The following is a 13,871-nucleotide window of genomic DNA, read 5'->3' as shown; positions in this document are numbered from 1 at the left end:
TGCTCAGGAGTGTGGCGTGTGCACCACAGTCAACCCCACTGAGTCGTCCACCTGCACTCGACTTATGTGTAGGGTGGCCTGCTGTGAAAGCGAGGGAGATCCCTAGTTGCTGCTTTGTACTTGATTGTGTTTCTTTGTTAATTATGTATGATCTCACTCTTTGTCCAGCCAACAATATGTGCCATAAATATGAGACTGGGGAATGTCTTAGGGATTTATCAATGGGTTTACATTTACTAAACAAAATGGAAAAACATTCACACACCACCACCACCACCACCACCACCACCACCAGTGAAATAAATTTATTCAAACCACCAGGGAGGAACCCGGAGTTCTCAAGAACGATTCTTACGTTTTGACTGCAGCTGGCTAGGTTAAGAACTAGCGTGGTCAGATCCAGCAAAGCCACTTGTGCCAGAGAGCTGAATGTGTTGGAAGTCCTGATTTTTCAAATAAGCCCACAGATAGCTTCCTTTTTAAGTACTGGTTTATTTTATTTTTTAAGAACATGAAACTACAAATTGTGCATACACAAATTCTGTGTCCACATTCAAACTTGTAGCTATGTAAATTTAGACAACATTTAGAAAACATTTTGACCCTGGAGCTTAATTTTTGGAAATTTACGCTAAAGCAATTGTTAACAAGGATAGTAAAGATGTACACACAAATATCTTCCATGGAGCTTGGAGGCTACACTAATACAAAGAGGGGAAAGAAACCAAATGTCTAGCTGTAGGGAAATAGGTTAAATTTTACTAGGTCCACCTGAAAGAGAATCGTTAATCCTTTGAAGATGATGCAAAATTAAAATATGTAGCAACATGGAGGAATGCATATGAAAATAATAAAACCATAAAGCAGAATATAAGACTATACCTTGATTACAATAATAAAAAGTGTACATTTTATACATATGGAGAGTAAATGGAAGAATATTTGAAGCTTGAGATGGTGGATAAGGGGTGATTCTTTTACTTTTTATTTGTATTCTTAATTACCATAGTAATTCTTGAATAATATAAATGACAATATTAAATTGATTATCTACAGTCAATAAACTGTTGACAAAATTCAAAATGTCAGACTGTTTAGTTGGACTTAACTAATGTTGTAATCTACCTAAAAACGTGTTTTGCTCTAACTCATTCTTAAGAAAATGAAGAAAACTTAAAGCTTGTTTCCATATTCCCACATTAGTGAGAGCAGAGGCAATTATTTTTGTTTATTTGTATGAAATCATTCTCCGCACTTTGAATTAATAGTAGGGAGGACCAAGTCCCAGAAGGGTGATGCAACTTTCCACAGGTGGTTCAGACTATTTCTAGAGAGAACTGAGAACCCATCACTTTTGTCTGGCCTCTGCTGAACTGAGTGAAGGAAGATAAACCAAACTACGGACCACGTAGACCTGTGGACACGTCCCACTTTTCTCAGCCATGTGCTCTTGGGAGAAGTTGTGAGGTGACTTCAGGACTGTCTGGCCCGGACACTCCCTGGCAGAGCCACGTTTGGTGGGCAGCCCTGAGCAACAGGAGTGGTCCCGAGGCGCACAGCACCGCTTGGAGGTAGTCACCTCCAGTTGATAATCATGCTGTTGGTGGGGTTGTTAGGGTGAGACCTTGGGATCTGCCACCCTCAGAGACTGTGGGGATCCCAATGCAGAACTCCAGGGCCCCCTGGGGTATCTGCACAATTAAAGAACTCGCTCCATGTCAGCACTTGCATATAGATAATTAAGTGATCTTTCTTAAAAAATAGTCCCTTAGATGGGACTAGAGGTCATTATATTAAGTGAAATAAACCAGGCACAGAAAGACAAATACTGCATGTTCTCACTCACATGCGGCAACTAAAACATTGATCTCATAGAGGTAGAGCATAGAATAATAGACACCAGAGGCCAAGAAGGGTGTGTAGGGGTTGGGAGGTGGGAGTGAAGTGATTTTGGTTAATAAGTACAAACATACAGTTAGACAGGAGTAACTTCTAGTTTGATAGCAGGGTAGGATGCGATAATTAACAACATATTGTATATTTAACTAGAAAAGACTTGAATGTTCCCAATATGCAGGAATAATAAATAGTTAACGTGATGGGTATCTTAAATACCATGGCTTGGTTACTGCACACTCAATCCATGTAACAAAACATCACTTGTGCCCCATAAATATGTACAGATATTATGTATCCATTAAAAACTGTTTAAAAACAAAAACAACAACCAAAAACCCAAACCAAAACAAATGTTCCTTAACTTGATTCTCACAGAGACACCCATTTCGCCTTTGGAGGTTTTCATTTTCAGGCTATCTCTGCCTTGAATGGAGTTGGTGTAACTCATGGCTGGCCAGAGCATACCCAGGGATCTCAAAGCAGGACACCCAGAATAATTCGGCATTCTTTACAGGTCTGCTGCTTTCTTCCTGCATGTTTAGTTTTTCAGACCTGTTATCCCTCTTTTGTTGCTAAATATTTCCCTGTAAAAATAAGAAACAGACAGTATTACATGTTTCCAGAAGGCTGGAGAATTTATGCAATTTGTCCTGGCAACGCAAATTGTTTCAAGGATTTCTAAGGTGGCATTTATTTGTTTGGCTTAGTAATACTTCCTTCTGCAGAGTTATATTACAGAAATAGCCCCTAATAACTTGTTGCATGTCTCTCGTTGTCCTAACTCCATCATCAGTCGCTAAGGATACCTTCAGTCATGCCAAGTTCATAAATCCAGATTAGAAATCTAGGCATACTGGATCTTCAGGGGTAACACGCTGACAGCACGTTGGCATCCCGATGGCCTAGGTGTGGAAGGTTTTCCTGTTGTGGATACCAACGCCTGTGAATTGCTTTGTGTGTTTTCTTCTCGGTATAAGCTAGATGAGAATTTAAGTCTACTAAATCTGACCATTTTTCCTTCTAGCAAAATACCACCTTCAACCCCCTAAAAAGTCTTAGTTCTTCATCGCTTGTTTAGTTACATAAAGTTCCTGTAGTTTACCACTACGTTTTTGATTTACTAAATTATACATAACCTTCTGGCTATTCTGAGAGATTCAGTTCTCTGTGAGTGACAGATAATCATCTTTTGATGGAATACAGTTTGGGATAAAATTAGATATGTGGACAATTTTTATGAAAATTATGTGTATTCTATTCCTTGATTCCTACTTAGTGATGTGTGTCACGTGCTGTTTTGAGTGGGTGGCATTCAGATTACGTGGATGAGAGGAGATATGAGAAATGTGAGATCATATAGAACACATGAATACATTATTTTATGAAGCTCTTTGAAAATTAAATAATTGGATTTTATAGTTAAGGTTTTGTCTAAATGATGCAAAATCCTTGAGTAAAATTAGGCAATTAAAATGGATCATCTAGAAGCTACTGCTCTACTTAGACTCACTCTTTGTTTGTTCCACTCTTCCTATTCCCTTTAATGAAAACGTAGGTCTTTTGGAATTATGCAGGAATTTCACAGGTGACAAACCAAATGCTGATGGGCACCTAGACTGACTCCTCCTCATAGTAGCACCTTAAATACTTGGTACATATGCAAATGATTGGGTTTCCAGAACATTTCATTGTGGTCTGATTGAATTTACGTTCTTTATATGACATAAACAAGATTTATGTAAACTGAGTCTAAGAAAGTTGAGGCAGAGTTGTCTGCAACTCCTGGGCTGGAAATCTCAGGTACACGTATAATGGGAATGACTGTCCCATTCCCTCCATGCCAAATGCAAGTGCATTGAGGAGAAGATTGCCTGTTTGATTTTCTGTGGGAATTACATGGAGTGAGTATTGTAAATCTCAGGTGTAAGGATGGTATTGAGTGTAACAGTGCAAAGAATCTTTTCTTAAATGGTTGCTGCTTGTTTTTTAAAAGATAATTTAAGCAAACCTTAGTCTTATGAATTAGATAGGATAAGGACAATACTGTTTGAAAGGCACGAAGCCCTAAAGGAAAAACCTGTACTTACTCTTAGTTTCTAAAGTACAGACTATGAACCAGGCTTCCTGAATCTCTGAGTGGTGCATTGTCTTTGTCTTCGTGCCTTCCTTTTACAGATGAGAACACGGATGACTGGAGAGTTGAAGGTGCTTGCATGAAAGACACAGAGCTGACGTAAGGCAGACTCCTACAGGCATTCTCATCTCAAACATAGACTGGCTGCCTGACTGTCAAATGTGCAAGCATTTTAAAAATCCTTTCTTCCACAATGATTTTAAAGAACGTGCAGACACCTGGATTTCTCAGGTCCACTTTGCCAGTGATTCACAAGCAGTTGATTCACAGGTCTTGTCAGGAGGCGCGTGTGAGTTGAGGAATGTGGTTCTAAGTTACTCTAAAATTGTCAGAGTACATTAGTGCTTTATTATTTAATAATTGTATGATTATTCTTTCAATATGAGTTCATTCTTAATGATTACAACTTTCTGAGATACTAAACAGAATTTAGGAAGACAGAAAAATTAGGAACATATATTTTTGTATTTAGTCTAAAAAATTCCACAACACTGTATTGACCTGTCTAGAGAACTTCTCATGTGAAAAGATAACTGTAAGTTTGAATGTGTATATAATGAGTCAAAGTGTCTGGGATAACAACAGAAAAGTAATATTGCCAGTGTATTCTATATAGGAAAAACTGCACCTAGAGTAATCTGTTAAAATTGAGGTATTATATTCTAAAATAGACCTTGCAAAAGCTGTCCCAGGTAAATACCTGGAAGTTGAGCACTTTGGAAAATTCATACATGAATGCATAAAATAACCAGAGAAGTGTGACTGGTACAGAGAAGGAGGAAAGAAAACCTTGTAGTCATATTCACATTATGAAATGTTGAATGTTGCCAAGAGAGAAAACTGGTTCCAAGCAGGTTCAGAGGGCAAGGAAGGAAACTGCATGAAGCAGCTTTCATCTAAGCTATGGCAGAGCTTCCTAACAACAGGCTGCTGCGTTGAAGGAGCATGGAGCATGCTCTTTTCTTTGGAAAAACTTCACCAGTGGTCACATGGAAGCAGGCAAAGGCTGCAGCTTACAACTTAGGGATTATCTTGTCACTCGATTTAAAGGATGGGCTGGGTGATCATCACAGTCCTGGGCAAGCGTTGTGTCCTATGTTTCAATTGTAGTGATGTGGGAGGAAAATATTTGTGACCATCCCTACTCAGCGAACATGTACCCTTTATAAAATAGTAGAGAATATTTACAAATGTCAGGATAATATAAATGTGTTGATTTATCTCTTGGTGTATTGTATTGTATTATGCAATAAAAAATATTTTAAGCCTAGAAAATTTTTTTCACTAAAATTATGTCTATTTTATCGATTAACTTTTTTTTTTCTAATTTTCTCAAAATTTGCAGGCCAAGCATACTCCTGCTCTTCAAAGGAGTTTAGATTTTCTGCAAGCTGAATTGCGATGCACACCTTTTTCTGAGAATTTCTACTAAGTAACGTTTCTTTCAAGTCAAAGGCTATCTGGGGGAAAAGATAGACTTTAACTGCTGATGTAGCTTCACTGGGAGCGCCTGGGTTTACAGACCTTTTCTGAAGATCAGGAGGTATTTGCAATTTAAATTCATAGATTTTAGTTGAATATGTATAGTGCTTAAATGAGAGATTGAGAATTCGCACCCATTTACCAATAGTTTTGAAATAATTTGCAGTATCTTACATTTTGCTTTGTATTATATAAAATATTTTTACCTGTAACTATAAATTTCTTATTTGATTCTTAAAGTAACCCTGAATGTTTCATTATCTCAATTAATATAAGCAGACACCGAGGCTCAGGGTGTTTAGGAAGAGAATCCAAGGGCACAGAATTAATTAATGTCCTGACCAGAGGAAGAACTCAATTCATTTAATTCTAAATTTTGTTTTAGTGTATGTTGCCTTCATCATTTCAGAAACAAATGCCTATATAAAGTCACAGAATCATTCCAAACATTTTCTGATTATTTTTACGTGTACTAAATCATAGCAAAGCTCTGTGATCTACGCCCAGGAGAAATTCAACAAGTATAGTTACTTACTGTGCTTGCCTTAGTGAGAGAGCAGATAATAAATTTAACAAAACGTTTACTTAAAATCATAATGTACTTTGAGGAGGGCTTGTTCTCTGATAAATTAGACCTTTTGTATGCAGACGGGAAAAGTAAGGCCAGTTGGCTGCAAAACAGAGTCGACTTTAGAATTTCCCTTTGTATTGCTAGGTCTACAGGGCTAGCTGGCCATAGAAAAAGCTAGAACCACTGAAGAATTACATACATACATATTTAAATCTATAGGAGGAGATTATGAATATATATACTTATATATATATATAGGGTGGATGAGATCGTCGGCTGTGTTTAGCAGGTTTGTTGTGGTTTTTTGTATGACCTGGGTGTGTAGAACGGTCCGCTCGGTTTTCTTGGTGCCGGAACTGTGGAAGGGATTCAGTTTCCCGAGTAATCGGTGGGTGCGAAACCAGTAGCCAGCGGTACCGCCAGCCGCTTATTTGCATCAATATATATATACCGCCGATGGCTTATGGAAACAAACAAGACCACTAATACATACCCTCGATATATATATAACATAGAGTAAAAAGCGTAGACAAAGAAACAGAAGGCATACCATCGATAATAATATATAACATAGGAGTAAAATAATGAACAAGGAAACAGAAGACCACTATATATACATGTATATTATAACATAGAATAAAGCTGTCATTTCAAAGCAAACCCATATTTAACTTCACAAGCTGCCAATTTTCCCTCTATTTCTTTCTCGTATCCTGTAATAAAGAATCAAACCCAAAGATGCAGAGTGTGGGAAGTAAGCCAGAATGCTGCTAGTATTTAAAGCCTACAACGCAAACTGGGAGATCAGTTTCCCCTTTAGAAATATATTTTAATAAATCTCATTAATATGGGAGAACCTAAGAAAGTAAAAGTAAAATAGGGAGGTTATAGAAATAAATGCTGACATTATTACATAAAAAAATCAGAAAATGTATAAAGACCTGACACCAAAGATTCTGAATTGGCAAAATATACCTATACATAATATATATAATACACATATGATGTATATATGTGTACATTTTTATATAATGTGTGTATATCTAATGCTGCCGTTACCCATAAAGAGTGTAAATCCTGGATTCTAATAAATTTTATGGATCAAATTACTTGACTGATTTTCAGTGAAAGTCATGTAATCATTACACAGTGTTAATGAATTTGCCATGAGTTCCCATGGATTGGTACATTTTTTTTTGCCTAATTACTACAGGAACTATCCAGCTGCTGTTCCCATACAAGCCTCCCTTACTTGCACAATGGATGTATATGAACATATACTTGAATCCCGAGACTCTGAGTCCGGACCTCCTCGCCTTGGGGCGGACCCGTGACCCACAGCATCACCTCGATTATAGCCGAGTGGGCGGGCTTGCAACTCCTCACGCTACTTGGATTCTATCGTGAATATCAGGGAGTCAATAGAAACAAAGCACTTCTTAGCCTGACACTTGGCAAAAGTAAACTCCACGATGTCATCATCATTAATCTCAATAGTAACTTTGTTTTATGGGCAATGGACTCAAACGCTAATATTTTTAGAATATTTAGAGGAGCATTAGACTAGTTTGATCAATTTTACTCCCAAATATGTTGGTAAAATGTCTGTCTTGGAACATGTTTAGCCTTAAAACACGTGAAAAATTATCCTTTACTTTCATGAAGTTTGTTGTGGACATTTGTTTTTTATTGTAACCTGAAATTATAGAATACATACTCAGTTTTTCTCAATTATCAAGAACTATGAAAAATTCTAATTCCCAAAAATAACCAATGAGTTATAGCTCAAGGTTTATGTCCCTGTGGTATTTCCTCTGAAAATTAATTGCTAATACTAGTTTCTAATGGTCATGCTAATCATAATCCTAATGCTAATTCCTCATCATTTTAAAATTGAAAATAAATAAAATTCAGTAACACTGGATGCCTCTTGTATTGAGAATAATTTTTTGTGTCTAAATTTGCAAGAGTAGTTTCCACTGAGTTTCTGTTGCCCTTTTTATTTCATCCCTTATAATTTGTCTGGGACATGGATAGACTAACACCAAGTATACTCTCCTGATGTAGACAGTGACTTGTGATCCAAATGGTAGATAACCCATACTTGTAGCTAAATGGAAGACGCAGAGCTACTCACAGCTGTGCCGAGATGTTTTTAGAAGTGGTGGTGATTATAGGCCACACAAATCGCGTTAAATAATATTACAAATTTATAGAGTGCATCTAGGAGTAATACACACATGCATTACGCACACACACACACTACTTTGGATGGCGGGTACATGTTTGTGGCGGGCATGGGCGTTGTTGCATTATTGTCGTTGCGGTACGGTGTCGTCTTGGCGGCGTAAATATTTCATCGGTGGCGAAGCGGTTAATGATTAATGTAATAATTTATTTAAACCTAGAATGGTCATCCTGCAGTATCGAAATCCAAATGTACAGAATACTATTTCATCTTCTTGAATTTAAAAGAAAAGTTTACTGCCTAACAAATTAATTCAAATGTCAATATTTTGCACTGGAATGTAATAAATGTATTAGGAGGATGTTGCACAGTATCCAGCTGGGTGTGGGATCAGTGGAGGCGCTTACATCCTCTCTGGACCTTCCTTTCCTTAGGGCTATTAAACCCAGAAAAGAAACCTCAGGTCTTCTTTTTTGCCATCATCTCTACCATCTTACGTCACGCTGATGGCCAGTAGGGTTATGATCTTTACAGTCCAAACAGATTTCAGCCTTCAGCCTCCCATGTACTTCCTCCTCAGCCACCTTTCCTTAATTGACATGATGTACATTTCCACTATTGTGCCTAAGATGCTGGTTGATTACCTGCTGGATCAAAGGACCATTTCCTTTGTGGGGTGCACAGCTCAACACTTCCTCTACCTTACCCTTGTGGGAGCTGAATTCTTCCTATTGGGCCTCATGGCCTATGACCGCTATGTGGCCATCTGCAACCCTCTGAGATACTCTGTCCTCTTGAGACCCCGGGTCTGTTGGATGATTATAGCAGGTTCCTGGTTTGGGGGCTCTTTGGATGGCTTCCTCCTAACCCCCATCACCATGAGCTTTCCCTTCTGCAATTCCAGGGAGATCAACCACTTCTTCTGTGAGGCTCCGGCAGTCCTGAAGTTGGCATGTGCAGACACAGCCCTCTACGAGACAGTGATGTACGTGTGCTGTGTTTTGATGCTGCTGATTCCTTTCTCTGTAGTCCTTGCTTCCTATGCCCGAATCCTGAGCACAGTTCACCGCATGAGCTCAGTGGAGGGCAGGAAGAAGGCCTTTGCCACTTGTTCATCCCACGTGACTGTGGTGTCCTTGTTCTATGGGGCTGCCATGTACACCTACATGCTGTCACACTCCTACCACACGCCAGCCCAGGACAAAGTCCTCTCTGTGTTTTACACCATTCTCACACCCATGCTGAACCCCCTCATCTACAGCCTTAGAAACAAGGATGTGACTGGAGCTCTGAAGAGGGCCTTGGGGAGGTTCAAGGGTCCTCAAAGGGGGTCAAGAGGTGTCTTTTGACAGTCGACTCCTTCCCATGTGTGTGGTAAATGGGAGACTCTGTGGTCACTGTGGCTGTGCTTTCACCAAAAGATGAAGCAAAAAGGGAGGGAGTGATATGATTACCATATTGGTTCTTTGTCTAGGGTTTCCGGTTCATAACTCCATAGTTATGTTACAACGTTGTGGTTCTTGAGGCCTCAGAAAACCGAATCTCTCTCTGTGATCTTTGCCTTCCCTCTTCTCACCTGCTTCTTTTTCTCCCCAAAGAAAGCCTTAGAGACTAAAAATACAATCCAGTCTTTGCCCACTTTTGGTCACAAAGAAATTATCTGACTACCTTGTCTGATTGCAGGTCACAAGACCTCTGTTTCAAAAGAGGCCCTCTCTCGTACCCTGGAGGAGGGAACGCTACACAGAGGGGCCAAGAAGAATCTGATCAGACAGGCCTTGAGGGGTGTCCCCACTCATTCTATCAACACTAGGTCATACTCTGTGTCCAGTCATATTTCTATGCAATTGTCCACGCTTCAATCATGACTATTCAATAAAGTCTCCACATAAAGACCGAAAGGAGAGGACAGAAAGTTTCTGAACAGCTAAACTCATGCAGCTGAGCAGGAGGGTGATAAGAACCCACCACCTGCCTGGAGGGTGGCCCCAGCTCCACAGACACAGAAGCTCTTCTGCTCTCCTAGACCTCACCCTGGTGTCTTTTCATCTGGTTGTTTCTATGTATCCTGTGTAACATCATTTATAATAAATGGTAAACATAGGTGTTTCCTTGAGTTCTGTGAGCCTCTATAGCAAACTAACTGAACCCAAGGAAGGGCCGTGGGATCCTCAATTAACAATCACTTGGTCAAAAGCACAGGACAACTTGGGGCTTGTGATTGGCACTGGAAATGGAAGGCAGTATTATGGGACTGAGCCCTCACCCTGTGGGATCTGACGCTATCTCCAGATAGATCGTGGCAGATGGTCGTGGGAGTTTAGCTTGGGCTAGAGCATTTGACTGTGGATAGTGGCAGACTGGAATTGATTTGGAGGACCCCCAAATGGTGTCCCTTACCTTAACTCCCTTACCTTAACTCGAGTGTTTTTTTCTACCGACTTCACGTCTTTAGCTTAACTCTTTCAACCAATTGCCAATCAGAAAAATCTTTGCATCCACCTGTGACTCATAAGCCTTCCACTTCATGTCCTGCTTTTTCAGGCTGAAACAATGTGTATTTTACATGTTTCGATTTATGACTCTGCATGTCAGTTCTTTCCCTAAGTTTTAGGGAGACGGAGGTTACCTTGGGCACACTTTCTCAGGATCGTCTGAGGCTTTTCCCCAGGCCATCATCACTCACATTGGCTCAGAATAAACCTCTTTAAATATTTTACAGTGTTCAGCTTTTTCATCAGATGCAAACTTGACCTACTAAATACGCTGAAGAAAATTGAGAAAACTGAAGAGGTAGAAAGGTAACTTTCTGATTTTTTCTGCCCTTCTCTCTTGAGAGCAGTCCACAAAAGAATTCTCAGACCTACCTCTTCTGAAAGAAGGTAACAAACCCCTTATTCCAGAGGGGCCCTGACCAATGCCCAGAGGGGAAAAAAATGTCACATGGGGAGGCCACTAGAATCTGAACAAACAAACCTTGCTAAGTCCTCCTCCTCAGTTTATTTCCATTACATCATATTTTTAAATGATCTAATAATACTTTTAAGGTTTGCATGCCTCATGAAACTTCTATTAAGTAAATTTCCTATACTTTCCTGTTGCTAATCTGTCTTTTGTTGGAAGTTACCAGCCATGAACCTTTTGATGAACAAGGAAAAAAAAGTCTTACTTTCCTCCCCCGCCCCATACCACTAATTGTAAACTTTGCAAAGTTTTGATACTGTCTATCATCTTACCGTGTGACCCATCTTATTCACAGGGAAGTCACAACAAACCACATGTGGTCTATGCAGTCCATTTCTAGGGGGTTTTGCTTAAAGTTTCTATACTCCTAGATTCTTAGGCTTAGCATCATTACAGAGGGATAAAATGTGTGTCTGAACTGTATCAGTTCATTATATCAGGGATAGACAGTGTCTGTGAACTGTATCCATACATTATGTCAGGGATAGAATGTGTGTCTGAACTGTATCCCTACATTATATCAGGGATCAGCCATCTATGGAGCTATTAAGACCCTTGGGATATATTTGTTTGCAAAATAGGTGCCTGTCCTCATGAAGCTGCCCATGTAGCCCAGAGGCAGTGAATAATAATAAACAGAATAAGTAAGTTAACTCTGTGGTCTGTGAATGTCAAATGATAGAGAAAGAGAAAAGTAGAGTAGATTGAGGGAGAGAAAGAATTGCTGAAACTGTGGTCATATTGGTTGCTTTTTACAACGTCATCGATAGTCTAGATCTCTTTGGAAGGATAACATTGGAGCAGTCTTGAGGAGATAAAGAATTTAGCCCTGAAGATAGTGTTGGGGTGGGAGAGATCCCACGTGGAGAAAAAAATAAACAAAAAAACTGGTAGGTCAGCCCTGAGGTGAGAGTGTACATGGCTTATTCAAAGAGTGACAAGAAGCCAGGATGACTGGAGCAGTGAGGGAAACAGTGGTACACGCAGACATCTAAGAGGTAATGGGGAGAGGAGCATGGAAAGGGCCCCTTATAGCTCACTGTAAGAATTTTAGATTTTACTCCCAATAAACAGTGAGCTACAATGGGGTTTTAATCACCAAAGTGGCATGATCTGATGTTTCTTCAACTGCTGCTTTAGAAATAAGCCTTAGAGGATTGAGGTGAAGCAGGAACATACCGTAGAAATGGTTGGAACCTAGGTGTATCCTGAAGGTAGAGCCAACAGGATTCCTTTACTAGTTGGATATTGGTTTCAAGGGAAAGAGAAGCACCAGGGGCAACTCTAAGGGCTTAGATTGAGCGACTGAATTTGGGGACCTCCTACCAGGGGGACTAAGGAAAGACACAACTGCAGGAAGTTTAGGGTGGGAAGGAAGAGGCACAGATCAGTTCAGTTTGGTGAATGCCAAGTTTGTTTTGAACTGAAGTCATTAGTACATAGATATTATATAGATACATGATTATAGCTAAGAACCCCAATGAGTTTAACTGAGAAAAGGTACAGAAAAAAGAAAAAAAAAAAAAAAGAAGAAGAAGACCAGTAACTGAGCTAGGATCCCTCCAGTACTAAGTGAACCTGGGGAAATGACACAAGGAGAAAAAAAATTAAAAGGAAAAACAAAACAGTGGGTTAGGAAACTCAATCACAGTTTGGTGGACTTGAAGACAGATGAAAATGCAACAAAACAAAACACACATCTTCAGTTGAGGGAACAGACAGTTATATCAAAACAAGGAAAAAACCAGACAAAACTGTGTTGATGGCCCTAGTACAATAAGGCCTGAAAGGTTTGATTTATCCACATAAAGATCATTGAAATGAGAGGTAAATATCCTGAATAGAGAGGACAGTGGAGGAACTGGGGAGACTAAGAACAGGCAAAGTTTTTGGAGAATGTGACTATAAAGGAGACAGAGATGTCACTGCAGATCTGGGAAAAAATAAATTCATCAAGTTGTATTGGGAAAACTGTTTGTTCATATGGAAAATGGAACATTTGCCTAAGGTCACATACTGTACCACAAATATGTTTTAGGTGAGTTAAAAACTAAAAGGTGAAGAAAGGAAAAATAAACTATGAGCTTTTACAAGATAAGATAGGATAATATTTTCTTGACTTTAAGTTATGAACACATTGCTTAAGACACAAAAAGAACTAATATAAAGTAAAATATTGGTAATTCAATTTACAAATAAACAATTTAAACACTTGGATAGGTCACAAACTAGCAGATGTGTAACAAAACTGAAAACAAAATATCCAGCACATGTATAAAAAAATTCTTATGTGTCTATAACAAAAGGCCAAAATTTGATAGCAAATGGGAAAAATACTTGAATAAATACAAATGTATCTGTCTCAACTTATTGAAGATACCATTCAACAGAATTTCAAAATTATTTTTGAATTTCACAATTATTTTTGAAATTCAAAAGAATTAAAATAATGAACTCAGAAATTGTGCAACAGTGTTCATAGCTCCATTATTTACAATAGCCAAAAGGTTGTGTCCATCAATAGACAAATAGATAAGCCAAATGTGATGTATACAAACAATGTGATACTATTCCACCTTCAAAAGGAATGAAACTCTGATATTTTCTGCCACATGAACGAACCTTGAAAATGT

General features: G+C 38.9%; 1 protein-coding gene across 1 annotated transcript; it reads left to right on the top strand.

The window, feature by feature from the left end:
- Positions 1–8,634: 8,634 nt before the first annotated feature.
- LOC101016083 (olfactory receptor 2T1) lies at positions 8,635–13,863 on the top strand. Its single transcript, XM_021933614.2, is given in 2 exon segments — positions 8,635–8,749; positions 8,752–13,863. Coding segments are annotated over 2 exon segments (987 nt in total). The 3' UTR covers positions 9,624–13,863.
- Positions 13,864–13,871: the final 8 nt, after the last annotated feature.

The sequence above is a fragment of the Papio anubis genome, chromosome 1, assembly GCF_008728515.1.
Source record: "Papio anubis isolate 15944 chromosome 1, Panubis1.0, whole genome shotgun sequence".
Classification (NCBI taxonomy): Eukaryota; Metazoa; Chordata; class Mammalia; order Primates; family Cercopithecidae; genus Papio; species Papio anubis.
The sequence above is the reverse complement of the archived record's forward strand: the minus strand, read 5'-3'. Positions and strand labels throughout refer to the sequence as shown.